Source organism: Pleurodeles waltl, chromosome 5, assembly GCF_031143425.1.
Source record: "Pleurodeles waltl isolate 20211129_DDA chromosome 5, aPleWal1.hap1.20221129, whole genome shotgun sequence".
Taxonomy (NCBI): Eukaryota; Metazoa; Chordata; class Amphibia; order Caudata; family Salamandridae; genus Pleurodeles; species Pleurodeles waltl.
The window spans coordinates 1,855,268,227-1,855,288,963 of record NC_090444.1 but is presented as its reverse complement, the minus strand read 5'-3'; the positions used below and the strand labels follow the sequence as shown (position 1 = coordinate 1,855,288,963).

At 51.8% G+C, this 20,737-nt stretch overlaps 1 protein-coding gene across 1 annotated transcript in view; it reads left to right on the top strand.

Annotated features, from left to right (window-relative positions):
• The window catches only part of SLC35B2 (solute carrier family 35 member B2), a 125,784-nt gene that overhangs the window by 57,381 nt on the left and 47,666 nt on the right, over window positions 1–20,737 (top strand). Inside the window, exon 2 of the mRNA XM_069236367.1 lies at window positions 18,704–18,897. Within this exon, the coding sequence (XP_069092468.1) occupies window positions 18,704–18,897 (194 nt within the window). The remainder of the gene's footprint in view (window positions 1–18,703; window positions 18,898–20,737) is intronic.

Here is a 20,737-nt window from a genome sequence, read left to right as displayed (position 1 = left end):
GTGAGCCCCTCCCTTCTCTGACTGCCCTGCTCCTTCTGCAGCGGCCTTGTGAGCCCCTCCCTTCTCGGACTGCCACGCTCCATCTATAGCGGACCGGTGAGGCCCTCCCTTCTCTGACTGCAACGTTCCATCTGTAGCGAACCTGTGAGCCCTTCTTTCTCTGCCCTGCTCCATCTGTAGCGGACCTGTGAACTCCTCCCTTCTCTGACTGCCCCGCTCCATCTTCAGCGGACCTGTGAGCCCCTCCTTCTCTGACTGCCATGCTCCATCTGTAGCAGACCTGTGAACCCCTCCCTTCTCTGACTGCCCAGCTCCATCTGCAGTGGTCCTGTGAGCCCCTCCCTTTTCTGACTGCCACGCTCCATCTGTAGCGGACCTGTGACCCCCTCCTTCTCTGACTGCCACACTCCATCTGTAGCGGACCTGTGAGCCCCTCCCTTCTCTGACTCCCACGCTCCACCTGTAGCGAACCTGTGAACCCTTCTTTCTCTGCCCTGCTCCATTTGCAGTGGACCTGTGAACCCCTCCCTTCTCTGACTGCCCCACTCCATCTGTAGTGGACCTGTGAGCCCCTCCCTTCTCTGACTGCCACGCTCCATCTGTAACGAACCTGTGAGCCCTTCTTTCTCTGCCCTGCTCCATTTCCAGTGGACCTGTGAGCCCCTCCCTTCTCTGACTGCCACGCTCCATCTGTAGCAGACCTGTGAGCCCTTCTTTCTCAGCCCTGCTCCATCTGTAGCAGACCTGTGAGCCCTTCTTTCTCTGCCCTGCTCCATCTGTAGCAGACCTGTGAACACCTTCCTTCTCTGACTGCCCGCTCCATCTGTAGCGTACCTGTGCGCCCCTCCCTTCACTGACTGGCCGCCCCATCTGCAGTGGATCTGTGAACCCCTCCCTTCTCTGACTGCCCACTCCATCTTCAGCGGACCTGTGAGCCCCTCCTTCTCTGACTGCCATGCTCCATCTGTAGCAGACCTGTGAGCCCTTCTTTCTCAGCCCTGCTCCATCTGTAGCAGACCTGTGAGCCCTTCTTTCTCTGCCCTGCTCCATCTGTAGCGGACCTGTGAGCCCCTCCTTTCTCTGCCCTGCTCCATCTGTAGCGGACCTGTGAGCCCCTCCTTCTCTGACTGCCCCGCTCCATCTGCAGCAGACCTGTGAGCCCCTCCCTTTTCTGACTGCCCCGCTCCATCTGCAGCGGACCGGTGAGCCCCTCCCTTCTCTGACTGCCCCACTCCATCTGCAGTGGACCTGTGAGCCCCTCCCTTCTCTGACTGCCACGCTTCATCTGTAGCAGACCTGTGAGCCCTTCTTTCTCAGCCCTGCTCCATCTGTAGCGGACCTGTGAGCCCTTCTTTCTCTGCCCTGCTCCATCTGTAGCGGACCTGTGAGCCCCTCCCATCTCTGACTTGCCCGCTCCATCTGCAGTGGACCTGTGAGCCCCTCCCTTCTCTGACTGCCACGCTCCATCTGCAGTGGTCCTGTGAGCCCCTCCCTTTTCTGACTGCCACGCTCCATCTGTAGCAGACCTGTGAGCCCTTCTTTCTCTGCCCTGCTCCATCTGTAGCGGACCTGTGAGCCCCTCCTTTCTCTGCCCTGCTCCATCTGTAGCGGACCTGTGAGCCCCTCCTTCTCTGACTGCCATGCTCCATCTGTAGCGGACCTGTGAGCCCTCCTTTCTCTGCCCTGCTCCATCTGTAGCGGACCTGTGAGCCCCTCCTTCTCTGACTGCCACGCTCCATCTGTAGCGGACCTGTGAGCCCTTCTTTCTCTGCCCTGCTCCATCTGTAGCAGACCTGTGAGCCCCTCCTTCTCTGACTGTCATTCTCAATCTGTAGCAGACCTGTGAGCCCCTCCTTCTCTGACTGTCCTGCTCCATCTGTAGCGTACCTGTGAGCCCCTCCTTCTCTGACTGTCCTGCTCCATCTGTAGCGTACCTGTGAGCCCCTCCTTCTCTGACTGCCACGCTCCATCTGTAGCGTACCTGTGAGCCCCTCCTTCTCTGACTGCCCCGCTCCATCTGTAGCGGACCTGTGAGCCCCTCCCTTCTCTTACTGCCCTGCTTCATCTGTAGCAGACCTGTGAACCCCTTCCTTCTCTGACTGCCACACTCCATCTCTAGCGGGCCTGTGAGCCCCTCCCTTCTCTGACTTCCTTGCTCCATCTGTAGAGGACCTGTGAGCCCCTCATTCTGCACCCCGCTCCATTTGTAGTGGACCTGTGAGCCCTGCCTTCTGTAGTGGACCTATGAGCCCTGCCTTCTGTAGTGGACCTATGAGCCCCCCCCTTCTCTGACTGGCTCTTTCCATCTGTAGTGAACCAGTGAACTCCTGCCTTCTCTGACTGCCCTGCTCCATCTTTAGCAGACCTGTGAGACCCTCCTTCTCTGACCGCCCCAGTCTGAGGGAAAAGTGAGGGAGGAGACAACATATCCGTTTCAAGGCTCCCAGTTGATGCTGGGCATATGTTTAAAGGGCTCGCTGTCTCTGCTGCCTCTCTGCTTTCAGCCACATTTAGTATGTGTTTTGTTTAGCGCCCAACTGCAAGGCTTTCAATTATACTATGTTATCTAACTTTGAAGAGGCCACAGAATGAACATCATGTCATAAGCCGATGACTCGCAACTCATCATATACCTCACTGAAGACCCGGACAAGGCCAAGAGAAACTTTCACACTGGAATGAAATCTGTCGCCGCCTGGCTGAGGGAGAGCTGCCTCAAGCTCAACTCCGACAAGACCGAGCTCATCATCTTCGAAAAACTCCCCTTCAGCCGGGATGACTCCTGGTGCCCACATCGCTCAGCGTCCCACCTACTCCAACTGACCACGCCTGCAACCTAGGAATCATCCTCGACTCCTCCCTAACAATGACCCGACAAGTAAATGCAGTCACCTGTTCCTGCTGGCACACCCTCCTCCAACTCTGCGAAATCTTCAAGTGGATCCCGGACGACTGCTGCAAGACAGTCACCCACGCTCTAGTCACAAGCAAGCTCGACTACGGCAATGCACTCTACGCCGGCACCATGACAAAGAACATCAGAAAACTACTACTCATCCAAAACGCCTCTGCCAGACTTGTCCTGAACCTCCCCCACCAGGAACACATCTCCCAAAACCTGAGACTCCTCCATTGGCTCCCGTTGGAGAAGCGAATCAGCTTCAAACTACTCACCCACACCTACAAGTCCCTTCACAACATCAGACCAGCCTATCTGAATCATCGCATCTCTTTCCATAACCCTGCCAGACCCCTCCGATCCGCCCAGGAGGCGTTAGCCACCATTCCACGCATCTGGAAAACCACCGCCGGAGGAAGATCTTTCACCTACCTGGCAGCCGAGAGCTGAATCAACCTACCCTTGCACCTCAGGCGAAGCCCATCACTCACCATCTTCAGAAAGAACCTCAAGACATGGCTGTTCGAATGAGGCCCAGTTCTCCACCAGCGCCTTGAGACCCTCTTGGGCGAGTAGTTGCGCTATATAAAAATTGATTGTTTCATTTAAGGGCTCGCTGTCTCTGCTGCCTCTCTGCTTTCAGCCACATCTAGTATGTTTTTTCTTTAGCACCTGACTACAAGGCTTACAATTATACTATGTTTATCAACCTTTGAAGGATGAAAAGCAGATCTGCACAGAATCAAGCCTGTGACCTGCAGGTTACGTTTGGCTTTGGCAGCAGATACTTTGACGCCCTGACCTATAGTGCATAGGGGTTGTGTTTGATAAAACTGTACCTGAAGTTTGAGGTTTTTTTTTAAATATTGTTTTTGTTTTCTGTTTCACTTCAAATCTGTACAGGTTTATCGGACCATGGCAATTTGTAGTTGGTGAATGAAAAGTCCACAAGACTGACCCGTCCGTGCCCAGAATTGTATTGTCTCCGTGCCCCGCCCCCTTCCTGTGTCCTCAAGTCCCCCTCCCCCCGTACTCGGCCTGCCCTCCACCTTCAAGCTCTCACCTCGGCCTGCTCTCTGCTCTGCTTGCCCCCCACCCTCCTGGTCTACCCTCAGCCTGCCCCCCACCCTCCTGGTCTACCCTCAGCCTGCCCCCACATTCCTGGTCTACCCTCAGCCTGCCCCTCCACCCTCCTGCTCTCTCCTCTGCCTACCCCCCACATTCCTGGTCTACCCTTAGCCTGCCCTCTACCCTCAGCCTACCCGCCAGGTCTACCCTCAGCCTGCCCCCCACCCTCCTGCTCTCTCCTCTGCCTGCCCCCCACCTTCCTGGTCTACCCTCAGCCTGCCCTCCACCCTCCAGGTCTACCCTCAGCCTGCCCTACACCCCCCAGGTCTACCCTCAGCCTACCCTCCAGGTCTACCCTCAGCCTGCCCCCCACCCTCCTGGTCTACTCTCAGCCTGCCCCCCACCCTCATGGTCTACCCTCTCCTCTGCCTCTCCTGCACTCTCCGCTCGGCCTGCCCTCCCCCTCCTGTTCTCCTCAGCCTCTCCTCTGCCTGCTATCCTCCCTCCTGCCCTCCTGCCCTCCCCTCTGTCCTCGGCCTGCCCTCCGTTCTCCCCTCTCTCCTCTGCCTCTCCTGCACTCTCCGCTCGGCCTGGCCTCCCCCTCCTGTTCTCCTCAGCCTGCCCTCCCCTCTGTCCTCGGCCTGTCCTCCCCCTCTCCATGCCCTCCCCGGGGGCCCTCACACAGACCCCTTTGAGTCGAGCCCCCCATGCCAGGGCTGTGCGCCGCTCCTTCAGGTGGAGTCTGTACCTGGGCACAAGGGGCCTGTGTGAGGCGGGTCCGGGGCACACAAGGGGTCTTTGTGGCAGCCTGGCAGGGACAGGGCGGCAAGGGCTGCCTGTAGTACCCGCCCGTTTGTTTATTTATTTATATATGCGTTTCCATATAGCGCGAACGTTACCGGGAGGTGTCGGAGCGCTTTACAATAGAACAGTGTAGATGGATATTACAATTGCTCATGGTGCTAGTTGGGGACAAAATCAAAACAAATTACATAGTATGAAGGAATAGGGAGACTTTACAGAGTTAGATATTTACACAGTTGTATGGAAAGCTCTGGAGGGTGTCACACAAGCATGCAAGGGGGCGCTATATAATGACGAGGAGCTGTTGAGGAACATATCTTTGGAAGAGAAGAGGTTTAAGGTCCTTTTGGAAGACCCCAAAGGAGGTGGTGGGAAGGTTTGGAGGTGGCGAGTGTCAGAGTCTAGTCTGGACTTTCAGCATTGTTGAAGGCCTGGAGCCACCTGATATTTTGAGTTAGTTGGCTAGAGAGGAGGGGCGGAAGTGTGAATGCCTAATGTCAGGACCCCACCCCTAGAGTCAGCCCCTGGTGCCATACCCCGGCCCTGGTACCGTGCCGGATCCCCCCAGCCCTGGTGCCATGTCCCCCCCACCCCTTGTGACATCCGCCCACCCCTGGTGTCGGATCGCACCCCTGATGCCAGCTGCACCCCCCCGCCCCCCCCGCGTGCCCGACCCCTCCCAACACCAGATTCTGCCTGAAACGACGCGTAGCATGCGTACTGCAGGTATAGCCTATTTCAAGAAGACGCCCAAGTCCCCAGGCTAACAAGCATACAGGTATCGGTGCACACAGGCATCAGTGACCATAGGCGTCAGTGCACGCAGCATGCAGGCATCAGCGCACACAGACCAAGAAGCATGTAGCATCAGTGCACACAGGCCAACAAGCATGTAGGCATCCGTGCACGCAGGCCAACAAGCACAAAGGCAACAGTACATGCAGGCCAGTAAGCATGCAGGCATTAGTGTACACAGGCATTAGTATACGCAGGAATCAGTGCACACTGACCATCAAGCACGCAGGCATCACTATACGTAGGCTTCAGTGGACACCGACATTGGTGCAGACAGGCCAACAAGTAGGCAGGCATCAGTGCACACTGGCATCAGCACACACAGGCCAACAAGAAGGCAGGCATTAGTGCACACTGGCTTACAAACACACAGGCATCGGCGCCCCGAGGCCAAGAAGCGCGCGGGCATCGGCGCCCCGAGGCCAAGAAGCGCGCGGGCATCGGCGCCCCGAGGCCAAGAAGCACGCGGACATCAGTGCACACAGATAATACGTAATAAAGCACTGAAGCAGAATACACAGGGTGAGGACAGGGTCCAGCAAAACAGCAGCGGGTGATGTCCCTCACAGGAGCGCTGGAGTATTATGCGTAAAGTGAGCAGTCGCTCATGTGCACCAAGAGAGTACAGTGAGATTCATCTCAGGGAAGCGCTTGGTGACGTACAGCAAGCTAGCGCTAGTGACCGAGTCATGTGCCTCAGGGGAGCCCTGAGTGATACACAAGTTGGCCCCAGAGACTGAATTATGTACCTCACTGGAGCACTGAATGATATGTCTCAGAAGAGCCCTGCAATGATATGTAAGAAGCTAGCACTAATGACTGAGTGACGCTCCTCTTTGGAGCCCTGTGTCATATATCGCTTATGGCTCCCCCTCAGGAACATATCACAGGTTAGCACTGGTGACTGAGTGATGTGTCTCCTGGAAGCTCTGAGTGACGTTTTCTGGTGGGACTCCTAACTGAGTGATGTAGCTCACTGGAGCGCCGGGTGATGAATCGTGGAAGCCGTCGGGGATATTAAAGTTAGCCCTGGAGACCCAGTCATTATTTCTCGACACATCTGAAACCTTTAAGAGATGTAGGTGTTTTTACCCCCCTTGTTAACGATTGGCAAATGTATCTTCAGGACTAGAAGGGGCAGGGACCCTTGAAGACGCTTCCACCATTTAGTAAAGGGGATGGAGACAGAGTCCACGTATACCGACCCTGTTGAACCTCTAAATTAACCGAAGAACTGTATGGTTCGGGGAAAGACTTCTCACAGAGACGGCAGAGGGTGGAGGTTGTAGTCCTAGCTCATCACAGAATAAATCCGTGGTGTGAGAAGATGCTCCCGGTCGTAGGTCGCCGTGGACCATGCTGTTCCAGTCGTGAGTCCACCCGCAGAGCAGGACGCCCCTGTGGTCTGTAGGCACCAACTCGCGCCCTGGCATTGGTCCCTGGCATTGGTCCCTGGCATTGGTCCCTGGCATTGGTCCCTGGCATTGGTCCCTGGTGCTCGCCCTCGGTGATGAGAGTTGCGGCTCATCGCTTGTAACTCTACGCACATCGCTGACAGCGTTTTCATACCATTTCGGAGACGCTGCTTTCTGGATGGGTGGACCATACGTTTTTTGGAGTTCGCCGAACATATTAAAGAGGCTTTACTTACCTTACAAGCATACTTACTGCCTCCTGCTTCATGTGTTCTTATATTGTCGAAGAACTTACCTGGGGACTTACCCGTTCCCTCTTAATGATTGTCGCGAGACTTAGCTTTGAAAAAGTCACTTATCGTGACAAAACACATGCCAGCTTTGGCTGTTGCTGTTTCATTTACGTATGAAAATCTATAGCAGTCTTTGGAGTGAATAAACTTTACTCCACAATCACCCAAGAGGAATCTTGTGTCATGGACTTGGATGTCCATCTGGTTGGACTGCAGATTCTGGGTGCCGGGGTACCTGCAATAAGCCATCACACTGGCTCCCGTAAGGACAGCTTCAGCGCCCCCTGGGCCGCCGTCCAGCGGGGTACCTGCAATAAGCCATCACACTGGTTCCCGTAAGGACGGGTTCAGCGCCCTCTGGGCCGCCGTCCAGCGGGGTATCTACAATAAGCCATCACACTGGTTCCCGTAAGGACGGCTTCAGCACCCTCTGGGCCACCGTCCAGCGGGGTATCTACAATAAGCCATCACACTGGTTCCCGTAAGGACGGCTTCAGCGCCACCTTGGCCGCCGTCCAGCTGGGTATCTACAATAAGCCATCACACTGGTTCCTGTAAGGACGGCTCCAGCACCCTCTAGGCCACCGTCCAGCGGGGTATCTACAATAAGCCATTCCACTGGTTCCCGTAAGGACGGCTTCAGCACCCTCTGGGCCACCATCCAGGATGGGCTGGTCATTGGGGTTGATGACTCTGGCTGCTTTGACTTTAGCCCTGACTCCATGCCTCTGCAGGGTCTGTCCTCTGTGCCGAAATAGAAATCACAGACCCCTGCACCATCCACTGTCTGTTCCCCGCCATCAACATCACCCCGAGAGCCTGCATCTCAGCGCTACATCCAGAGTCGTTACTGGCACCACCATTGAAGTCACCTGAAACTATATGGGTGGATCAAGAAGATTAGATCTTTTCTTGAAGAACAATCTTCATCCAGGACCCAGATGTTCACCCAGATGGAGGAGTTACTTGACTCTCAATGTGACACCATAATTGTGGAAGATGAGGATTATGGGACCATGACGGATGACGACTCAGAGGCCAACAATGCTTCTTCCACCTTAACCTGATACAGGTCTTTATCTTGACTCACACAATGATGACATGAAGACCTCCAGAAGGGAACGGTTCTTGCCCTTGTTGGGCCCTGACTGAGAAAGTATCCTTCTTTACCATAATGAAGCATAACGCTGCAGAAACTCTGGATTTGACTTTGCCCTGTAAGTGCCGAAGTCTAACATTATGGCAGGAATCTTGCAGTACTCGTTGCTGAGCCCTTGCTCTCATTTAACAAGGCTCTAGTAGTATCTGTATTGCCTGCCAGGGTGAAGGCCTTCCTAGAACCCACAAGTGTCCAGACGATTTGCCAGGTGCCAGAGTCTTTGTCCAAGTGACCCAAATTTTTTTCCTGACCCCCTAGAGCCTGCTGGTTGAAGCCTCATCAAACATCATCATTGAAAATAAACCCCAACTTCACACCTTCACTATGACTGCACCACACCAGAGTCCGTTCAAATACCTCAACCAATGTACCACCCCTTTCAAGCCAGGGGTTGATCAAAGTGTCACCAACCCATCCACAGCAGATCCAGTCGCATCCAATCTACTGCCTCAAAACTCTGACTCTACTTACTCCCCCATCTTCAACTCTCATCTGGATCTCCCACTTTTCCATTATTCGGTAGTTGGTCACGCTGGAGCACTGGGTCATCCAGTTCATCGGCTGGGGCTACACACTACCCTGCCTATCCAGAATGCCTCGCTAGATACAAACGCGTCAGCAGTTGTTGCAGCCAGGGCTCACAGCGACGTGTTTGTGAAGGTCGGACTCTTGCATGCATGCAGCTTTGCAGAGGTCGGAGACTTGCATGCATGCATGCAGTTTTCCAGAGGTCGAAGACTTGCATGCATGCAGCTTTGCAGAGGTCTGAGACTTGCATGCATGCAGCTTTGCAGAGGTCGGAGACATGCATGCAGCTTTGCAGAGGTCGGAGACTTGCATGCATGCATGCAGCTTTGCAGGGGAGGTCGGAGCCTTGCATGCATGCATGCAGCTTTGCAGAGGAGGTCGGAGCCTTGCATGCATGCATGCAGCTTTGCAGAGGAGGTCGGAGCCTTGCATGCATGCATGCAGCTTTGCAGAGGAGGTCGGAGCCTTGCATGCATGCATGCAGCTTTGCAGAGGTCGGAGCCTTGCATGCATGCATGCAGCTTTGCAGAGGTCGGAGCCTTGCATGCATGCATGCAGCTTTGCGACACAGATCACTATCGGAAGAAGGATCCCGTGTGCACAAGTGAATGAAGCGGACTACACTGGAGTTCTCCACGCCAATGCTTATGCTGATCAATGTTAAGTGCGTGTCGTGTGCACAAGGATTTCACCAGTTTAGTGCTACACTCCTGCTGCCCCCAGGTGTATACCAGTGGCACAATGCACCTGTCTTGTATTTCTTATTTATTTGGATGTTTTTGTATTTCCTCTAGAGCGCTTCTGAGGCCTGACTGAAGAGAGAGGGTCTGATGGGAGAACAGACCCCCTGTCCCAGTGCCTTCAGTCTCTGTCATCTCTGACTGGTCTTTGTCAACTATCAGATTGAGCAGCTCAGATTCCTAACTCATAAGCTGTGTTCTGGGAACAGGACTCACATCGCTCAAGAGCCTGGGTTCCTGTCCTCCAAGGAACATCCTCCATATTTTGGCTTTGTAAGACCCCACTGGGGTGTAAGGTTAGAGGTAGCTGATTGAAGAGGGTGGCTTTGGGTGTCAGGAATGGCCTTTGCATGAGTAAACTATGTGCCCGGTCCATCAAAGCTAGAATGTAAATGCTACTTCCAGTGGAGTTGTTTCCACGCTGGTTTCACACAGAAGACTAGCACGCTGATCTTGCACTCACCACAATCTGCCACCATCTTTGGCAGTCCTGTGGGAATGACGTAGAAATAGTCAAGAGCACCCGATTACCGAGACAGGGGATGGCTCTACCATGTGAAGAATTGTGGGATTTTCCAAAGAAAGGGAACTGGAAATTGGACTTGTTTCAGTGTTTTGATATTGGGCCAGGTAATCTCCAGTGAAGATGACCTAAGGTTTTTCAGTACCCAGACGCTGCTAGGCTATTCCAGTCTTGCAGCCTTAGTTTTGGGGTTAACACCAGACAGAGTTAAAATTTCTGTTTTGACCTTCGTTAAGCAGATTAAGTTTTCGTACATTTGTTAAGATAGGCATTCAGGGCATTTTGCAATGACTGACCAACTACCAAGAAGTTCTCCATCCCTTGCTTGGGTCAAAGAAGCAGAAGGTGTGGAGAGAGCAGATATCCCTGAGACAGTGCTGCTCTTAGCAATTCTCCCATCACCCCCTTTCTCAGGAATTTGCTTGGAGTTGCAAGGTGTGGGGGCTAGCCTGCAGGTTGCCAAGATCTGAGGGTGTGCTGTCCGCTTCTCATCGAGGAAGTTATTCTGATAGTGTTTTAGGATGCTTGGGACCATACTTCCTGTGACAGAGGCATTTCCTGGTCTGAGATATTGGACACCAAAAATGGTATAATACGAGATGCTGTAGATGGCTCTCCCATAAGTGTAGATACTTTGGGCTTTGACGTACCTTCATCAAATCCTCCACTTCTAGAGAAAGCTCTGTTATTCTGTAGGGGGCTGTCTGATGTGGAAAGCAACCAGGAGGGCTCTGCCAGATGTTCACTATTCTAGATTTGAAAACTGAGATTGGTAACTTCGATAGTGACATTTCTGGTGGCTGCATAATCTTCCTGCAGATTCCTCAGCTGTAGACTGTCCTCCAGGTGTCAGACTGGCATTGATAGGCTTTTCCTGTAGCAGTAGCTCTCCAGTGCTGCCGGCTGGTGCCATGCGGCCCCGGACGTAACTCCGCCCACTGGAAGGGACACCCCTATGTATTACAGCAACAATAACTACACAAAACACGTTTGCATACTCAAGATCTTATTATTCCTATAGGGTGGGAGGAACTTGCAGGAAGATTATATATCCACCAGAATTGTCATTGTGAATGTAAGTAACTTTTCACTACTCTGACTGATTCCCAAAGCATTACCCTCGCAGAGTTGACAGTAACTAGTGCCGACTAACCATGGAAGTCATGCAGCACAGCATCAGTCACTACGTGCTTGGGCTTTGAGGCAGCAGTGTTTGGCAAACGCTTGCAGAGATGACCATGTGTCTACCTAGCAGATTTCAGTCACTGGAACACCCCATGGTGAGAGTCAGCAAAGCAGTTATGGCTGGACCTAATGGAATAGGCATGAAATGACCTCGGGATGTTCGTCCTTGATCCGAACAACCACGTCTTGAGGTTCTTTCTGAAGATGGTGAGCGATGGGCTTGTCTGAAGTGCAGGGGGAGGTTTCAGCTCTTTGCTGTGATGTAGATGAAGGATCGGCCTCCGGCTGTGGTTTTGCAGATGTGAGGGATGGTAGCCAGGGCTATCTGGGTGGAGCGGAGGGATCTGGCGGGGTGTGGAATGAGATGCAGTGGTTCAGATAGGCTGGTCCTGTGTGGTGTATGGCCTTGTACATGTGGGTGAGTAGCTTGAAGGTGATTAGTTTCTCGACCGGGAGCTAGCAGAGGTTCCTCAGGTGTTGGGAGATGTGTTCTCAGCGTGGGAGGTTCAGGATGAGTCAGGCGGCGGAGTTCTGGATGAGTTGTAGTTTTTTGATGTTTTAGGATTACACAGCCTTGGATGCACCGGCCGGGTTTCTGAGCAGTGCTTTGGACACCGACACTCATTATTCTACAGAGTAAAGCCTGGAAACAGGTAAGGCAAACCATTCAGAAAATGTGCCACTGAAGGTGATCTAAAAACTGGTTGGTCAGGAAAAGACTAAAGCATAAAGGTCAACTAGATGGCCCTTGACTGTGGACACTGGAGGCTCCTGCTAGAGACAGTGCAAGACACAGTCAGGAATGTGTAACTGAAAAGGATTCAAGCCTTCTGTCTGTCACCATTGCACATATTTGTTCCAGCGACCTGCATCAATGATTTCGTAGCAGGTTTTCTGTTAAACAAGAAGACTTCTACAACTTCAGGGAGAGAAAAGGATTCTAAATGGTTCTGCTCTGTCTCCATGCATGCCGCTGCAGGTTTTGGGATTTGGTTTGTGGGACCTATGACAGGTAGGTCTGTCCTGCGTGGAAGAGGCTGAGTGCCAGCAGACCGGTGTACCAGATCCTCTTTGACTAATCCATGGTGATTAAGATGAATCTTCCTGCACCTTCCTTAAGACTTTCAGCAGGAGCAGCATTTGTGGGCATTCGCGCAACAGTTTCTGAGGCCAGCTGGATGTGATGGCAGCCCTTGGAGAATTATTCATAGGGAAATGTTTGGCACTAAACAGAAGACACTTCTGGTTCCCGGCTGTGGTAAAGAGGTCCATGAATGAACACCTCAATTTATAGAAGATCCCACTGGTCACTTTGGGGTGTAGTTGTGAGAAAGTAGCCTCTTTCTAGCCTTGTTACCCCCACTTTTGGCCTGTTTGTGAGTATATGTCAGGGTGTTTTCACTGTCTCACTGGGATCCTGCTAGCCAGGGCCCAGTGCTCATAGTGAAAACCCTATGTTTTCAGTATGTTTGTTATGTGTCACTGGGACCCTGCTAGCCAGGACCCCAGTGCTAATAAGTTTGTGGCCTATATATTTGTGTTCCCTGTGTGATGCCTAACTGTCTCACTGAGGCTCTGCTAACCAGAACCTCAGTGGTTATGCTCTCTCCGCTTTCCAAATTGTCACTAACAGGCTAGTGACCAATTTCACCAATTCACATTGGCATACTGGAACACCCTTATAATTCCCTAGTATATGGTACTGAGGTACCCAGGGTATTGGGGTTCCAGGAGATCCCTATGGGCTGCAGCATTTCTTTTGCCACCCATAGGGAGATCTGACAATTCTTACACAGGCCTGCCAGTGCAGCCTGAGTGAAATAACGTCCACGTTATTTCACAGCCATTTACCACTGCACTTAAGTAACTTATAAGTCACCTATATGTCTAACCTTCACCTGGTGAAGGTTTGGTGCAAAGTTACTTAGTGTGTGGGCACCCTGGCACTAGCCAAGGTGCCCCCACATCGTTCAGGGCAAATTCCCCGGACTTTGTGAGTGCGGGGACACCATTACATGCGTGCACTATACATAGGTCACTACCTATGTATAGCCTCACAATGGTAACTCTGAACATGGCCATGTAACATGTCTAAGATCATGGAATTGTCATCCCAATGCCATTCTGGCATTGGGTAGACAATTCCATGATCCCCCGAGTCTCTAGCACAGACCCGGGTACTGCCATACTGCCTTTCCCGGGGTTTCACTGCAGCTGCTGCTGCTGCCAACCCCTCAGACAGGTTTCTGCCCTCCTGGGGTCCAGCCAGGCCTGGCCCAGGAAGGCAGAACAAAGGACTTCATCAGAGAGAGGGTGTTACACCCTCTCCCTTTGGAAAAATGTGTCAGGGCTGGGGAGGAGTAGCCTCCCCCAGCCTCTGGAAATGCTTTGATGGGCACAGATGGTGCCCAACTCTGCATAAGCCAGTCTACACCGGTTCAGGGATCCCCCAGCCCTGCTCTGGCGCGAAACTGGACAAAGGAAAGGGGACTGACCACTCCCCTGACCTGCACCTCCCAGGGGAGGTGCCCAGAGCTCCTCCAGCGTGCCCCAGACCTCTGCCATCTTGGAAACAGAGGTGTTTGTAGCACACTGGACTGCTCTGAGTGGCTAGTGCCAGCAGGTGATTTCAGAGACTCCTTCTGATAGGCTCTTACCTGTCTTACTAGCCTGTCCACCTTCCTAGGTAGCCAAACCTCCTTTTCTGGCTATTTAGGGTCTCTGCTCTGGGGAATTCTTCAGATACCGAATGCAAGAGCTCACCAGAGTTCCTCTCCATTTCTCTCTTCACCTTCTGCCAAAGGATCGACCGCTGACTGCTCAGGACGCCTTCAAAACCGCAACAAAGTAGCAAAGACGACTACTGCAACCTTGTATCGCTTCATCCTGCCGGCTTTCTCGCCTGTTTCCTGGTGGTGCATGCTCTGGGGGTAGCCTGCCTCCTTCTTGCACCAGGAGCTCTGAAGAAGTCTCCCGTGGGAATCTTCCCCCTGCAACCGCAGGCAACAAAAGACTGCATCACTGGTCCTCTGGGTCCCCTCTCAGCACGACGAGCGTGGTCCCTGGAACTCAGCAACTCTTTTCAAGTGACTCCCACAGTCCAGTGACTCTTCGGTCCACGTTTGGTCGAGGTAAGTCCTTGCCTCCCCACGCTAGACTGCATTGCTGGGTACCGCGTGATTTGCAGCTGCTCCGGCTCCTGTGCACTCTTCCAGGATTTCCTTTGTGCGCAGCCAAGCTTGGGTCCCCAACACTCTAACCTGCAGTGCACAACCTTCTGAGTTGTCCTCCGGCATCGTGGGACTCCCTTTTCTGACTTCGGGTGGACTCCGGTTCACTCCTGTTCTAAGTGCCTGTTCCGGTACTTCTGCGGGTGCTGCCTGCTTCTGTGAGGGCTCCCTGACTTGCTGGGCGCCCCCTCTGTCTCCTCATCCAAGGGTCGACATCCTGGTCCCCTCCTGGGCCACAGCAGCATCCAAAAACCCTAACCGCGACCCTTGCAGCTAGCAAGGCTTCTTTGCGGTCTTTCTGCGTGGGAACACCTCTGCAAGCTTCTTCACGACGTGGGACATCCATCCTCCAAAGGGGAAGTTCCTAGTCCTCTTCGTTCTTGCAGAACACAAAGCTTCTTCCATCCGGTGGCAGCTTCCTTGCACCCTCAGATGGCATTTCCTGGGCATCTGCCCACTCTCGACACTGTCGTGACTCTTGGACTTGGTCTCCTTGTCTTACAGGTACTCAGGTCCGGAAATGCACTGTTGTTGCTTTGCTGGTGTTGGTCTTCCTTGCAGAATCCCCCTATCACGACTTCTGTGCTCTCTGGGGGTTGTAGGTGCACTTTACACCTACCTTACAGGGTCTTGGGGTGGGCTATTTTTCTAACCCTCACTGTTTTCTTACAGTCCCAGCGACCCTCTACAAGCTCACATAGGTTTGGGGTCCATTCGTGGTTTGCATTACACTTTTGGAGCATATGGTTTGTGTTGCCCCTATACCTATGTGCTCCTATTGCAATATATTGTAACTTTACACTGCTTGCATTACTTCCTTTTGCTATTAATGCATATTTTTGGTATTGTGTACATATATCTTGTGTATATTTGGCATCCTCATACTGAGGGTACTCACTGAGATACTTTTGGCATATTGTCATAAAAATAAAATACCTTTATTTTTAGTATATCTGTGTATTGTGTTTTCTTACGATATTGTGCATATGACACCAGTGGTATAGTAGGAGCTTTGCATGTCTCCTAGTTCAGCCTAAGCTGCTCTGCTATAGCTACCTTCTATCAGCCTAAGCTGCTAGAAACACCTCTTCTACACTAATAAGGGATAACTGGACCTGGTGCAGAGTGTAAGTACCCCTTGGTACCCACTACAAGCCAGGCCAGCCTCCTACAGTAGTTCCCATGAACGGTCCTCCAGACAGATGCCCGAGAGCCTCCTCCCTCATGAGAGACCCTGCCATAGGGGTTGATACTAGAAAAATTCCCCTTCACACTGCCCACTACCACTTGTGAATCACTTTCCAACATGGAGTCCGTGACCCCATAATGCAGTGACTCTTAAGTGCCCCTGAAGAGTGAGGAGGCATCCATGCCATGGTAACCTGCGCTTGCCAAAGGCTGAATGGCCAACCTACCTTGCGACTGGAATGAACCCATTAACCAGTGTGGGTCCTGGTGAACCAACTGGAAGCACTGTACCGGATTCTAGAGAATCTTTGTGCCAGATCCACTGTCTCTGCAGGAATCACTGCAGGGCCTTCATTCACCATAAGCATGTAGAACCTGCTGGATACACAAGTTCATGAAGCCAAACATTCGTATGACCTGTCCAACCAAGCGATGCCCTTGAGAAGTCTCAGACCGATCACCTGAAAATTCATGATCCTCTGAGGAGGAGAAAGAAGACTTCACGTGGGATGTGTTTAGCATTGCACCTGTCCAGGCCAGTCTGTGTTGGAGGGATGCAAGACTTTTGGATATTGTTGGTAAAGACCAAGTTGTGAAAAGGGGTTATTGTGCAGCAAAGATATTCCTTGACCAGTGCCAGCGATTCCACTTTCACCGGCCAAACGTCCAAGTATGAGCATACTGGGCTCTCGAGCATCTCAGTGAAGCCACCACAACCGCCAACACTTTTGTAAAAACATGATGGGCAGTCGTTAATTAGCCTGAATGACTGACTGGTAGTGCTGGGACACCACAGAGACCCTCGGATGACAGCTGTGATCCAGGAAAATTTGAAATTGAGTGTAGACTTTTTGGAAGTCCAGGGGCGCCAACCAATGTGCCACACCTTCAGGGCAGCAGCACCTACTCAAGACAGCATTTTCACTTGTCCTGTAGATTCCCCTTATTAAATTTGTGGATTAGAGGGTGAATGTGAATCAATCAGTCATTCACGAGTTATAAAGCGCAGCTAATCACCCGATAAGGTATCCAGGCGCTTGCATGGAATTTGTGGGCGCGTGGTGGTGGTGTTCGATTTCTCTTTAATTTTTCTGTCTTTGAATTGGAGTTGCATGAGAAACCCATGTCCTATAACTATCTTAACCAATGTATTGATTACAAATACCTTGTTCTGGTGCCAGAAATGTAGAACGGCTGAGTAGGAGTGGAGGACGAAGATGTTAATCATTTTTGTAAGTTAGTGACCTTCTTTGCTTGTGATGGAAATTGGACATACCCAGAATTGGCAACAGTATAGCTTGTTTACTATTGGTGTAACTGTGTGTGTACTTATTTAAGTATGTTGGTCGAGCAGGCTTGCAGGAGCGGTCCCTTCAGCGTGCTGTTAGGGTAAGCATGAGTGCCCCTGTTGAACAGTCTCCTTTTTAGGGTCGAGCCTGCGTTGCTTGCGCTTGTGCATGTGTTTCGCTAAGCGGCACGCTTTAGTAATTAAAAAGGGCTCGGAGCCCTGTCCACGTCACATCAGTGTCTGTCATTGGCTCGTGGGCTTGCCTGTTAGAATCTGCTTGCTTTCATTAGTGGAAGGCATGCACACGTCATGCCTTTTCCGGTGGTTAGCCCTCCTCGAGGGCATCGACCAAGTACAGAAAACATGCGAGGCTCGCTGTTTTCTGTCCGGCTCGTGGACTACTTTTTCTCTATTTTCCCAGCGCGATCCCGCTTTGCAGAAGTCGAGCGCTTTACATAATATCGGCCTGTTACACAGTTAATTGCACTTTTCGGGTTACGTACATAAATGCACTTTTGCCGATAGGTTTCATTACCAGTGAAAAATCGGGTTAGGAGTTTACAACGCCATCAGCTCTAACACGAGCAAACGCAAGACCTGTTGCATTGCAAATGCTTGTTATTACTCGGATCACAGAGCGCCTCTGTAGTCGAGATGGACTCTTCAAGGCGCTATTGCTTTACCGTGGTGGTAGTCCCATGTGACGCATGGAGCGAGATAACAGCTCCCTGATTAGGCAGGCCACCACTTTTTTCTTGCACATCACCAAATTAGAAAGGATCTTGAGAATAGGGCAGAGGGCGTGCCAGAATGGAGCGCCCGGGACCCAGACCGCTGGCCGCCTCCTTGCATTTGTACGTAGCTTGTCCTGCCATGTGTGACTTGCCAGAGCTCAGGGTCGCAGTTGGAAGTAAATCCTCCTGTGCGTCATATAGAGAAGTTTGAATTTATTCTGTGGACAGTAGCCAGTGAAGTGCTTTGTGTTGTTACATGACATATAATCCTATGTCTGGTCTCTTTTTATTTTAAACGACTTGTTTGCAGGAGCACCCACACTCAGACCTACTAACCAGTTCTTTAGAATGAACGTCCCCCTGCTTTTTCAAACCAAAAATAGGATTAGCCTATTTCCCAGTGTATTCTGCCAGGCAGCTGCAGTTTACTCCCCGTCTCCCAGTTGTTGCACTTGAGCGTGGTCTGAGGGGGCTTCTTTGCTGCTCTGTTTTCTATATTTTAGGATTTTAGTTTCCAGCCTGACTCCTACCTGTTTACTCAGCACGCGTGCACTGTCTGCATTGGGTGTATCTTCCTGTGACCACCTGCATGCCCTGAATATTGTTTTTTCCTTTCAGCCACTCTCTGTAGCTGTGCGGACACCATTATCTTAACTTTTGAAGGACTGCTCCTTCAGCCTGTAATCAGGGACTTTGGTTTGCTTTGGTGATGTTCCACAAGTTTGCAGTAAATGATGTACCCTGGTACAGACGCTGCCTTCGGATTGGCTAGTCTTGCTTCAGTGTCTTGTGGAAAGACGACCATCACTGGGCGCCATCTTGTGACTTACCACTTCTCCTCTTTCTCCCCACAGCCTCCGCCTCGTCGTGGTCATGGTGCTGCTCGCCATCACTTCTGCTGATGAGAACCCACCTCCTGTGGCGCTGGACCCCTGGGGGGACTTCTGGCTCTTCCGCTTCTTCCTCAACGTGGCCGGATACATGACCATCCTGGTGCCAGGCTTCCTCCTGATCCAGTACTTCAAGCGGAGGAACTACATGGAGACGGGTGAGCCTGGGTCTGGGGGGCACCTGCTTATGTATTTTCGTAGAGTTTGCACCCACCCAATCTGCAGAGATGGTATCTGCGTAGCCCTGGAGGACAGTGAGGGGGCCAGTTTCACAATGTTGCATATTGGCAGATTGAGTAACAGTGGGGATCACCTTTCCAGGTCTGTAAACTGATGAGGGAGTGAGTATGAAGTGTTGGTGTATGCTGGGGCACATAATGGCGGCTGGCGGCCCATTGTGTGACTGAGGGCCAGCTGTCTGTGTCTACATGTGACTGCGGGCGGGGACACAGGGCCAGCTGTCAGTGTTTACATGTGACATGACTGGGGGCTCGTGGTCAGTTACTGGGGTCTACATATGATGGATGGCCGGGAGACAGGGCCACCTGTCAATGTTTACATGTGCTGTAGCTGGGGCCTGGAGGTCACTTATTTATCTATACAGCTATACATGATTGGGGGGGGCTAGAATGGGGGCAGGGGGCGGCTGGCTAAAAATGAGTGAAAGCTCAGCGTCAGTTGCCAGTGTAAAGCTATGACTGAGGGCTGGGGTTGGCCAGTTACCAGTGTATACAGGTGACCGGTGTGAGGATCTGCCTCTTCTGAGCACCGCCAGCAGGCCGGTTGTGGTTCACTTACACAGAGTCTGAGACCCTGAAGGACATACCTGCACTCCCCCACAGACACTTGCTAATCAGGGGGTACCTGTAGGGGGTCACTACTTCCCCTGAAGCTGACTGACTGCTGCATGCATCTCCAATACATTTGAAATCTTATTCTGAAGGTTACCTCAGTGCCTCATTCCAAGGAGTTGTCTCTCTCTGCCCAGCCATATTGTAGTTCTTACAAACTTGATACCTGGTTCTCTATTGCAGAACTTCTGCAGTCTTCTTGTTCGATTGCACTTCATTGACTATGTAGCTCCTTGACTCGAGAGGGCTGTTGCACTGAGCCAATGCAGCCTCTACCGGGTGGGGTCCATCAATGCAAAGCAGTACACAAGGAATGTATCTGAAAAGGGAATATCTTGTTTATCGCTTATTACTAAATATTCACAGAGCATCAGATTGACTGCCTCAGCTAGCTTGCGGGCAGGCGTTCTGGCACCTACCACTGGCACTTGACACTGTCCCATGCTGATTCTCAGGTTGCATGCAATAGGCATCTTTGGGAAAACTCTACAATGGTTTTTAGATTTTTTGGGAAACCGGACACAAACTATCTCATTAGGCTCTTTCAAGTCAGGTACAGTGCTGATCAACCAGGAGTCCGCTCAGCGCTCCTCTCTAAGCCCCACCTTATTCAACATCTATGTGCCCCCTCACCACGGCTGGGATTGTCAAAGCATACAGCGTTGAGATATTATCATACGCAGATGACACCTCATCTGTACGTGATCTTAATGCGGTGAAAGCTCACTTCTCCGATTGTTTGAGAAAGGTGGCCGCCTGGATGACAGACAATTGCTTTTAACTGAACAGCGATAAAAACAAGGTTCTGTTGTTTGATAAAGCCCCACAGCTTTGGACTCCAGAGTGGTGGCCCCTCGAACTAGGCACTGCCCAGTTTCCCCGGCAGCCAGTAAAAAAATCTTGGTAGTAAACTTGATCAATCTCTGTGGATGAAAGATCATGTCTCTTCCATCTTTGGCACATGTTTTGCCACTATGCGCTTGCTGAGGAAGGTGTTCCTATTTCTTCCTCCCTCTCCCAGGTAAACCCGAGTTACAAGCATTAATTATGAGCAGGCTGGACTACAGAAACACTTTATTAGTATCAGCCAATGAGACTCTGATGTTCAAAATGCAAGTAGTACAGAGTACTGCTGTGCGACTGGTGA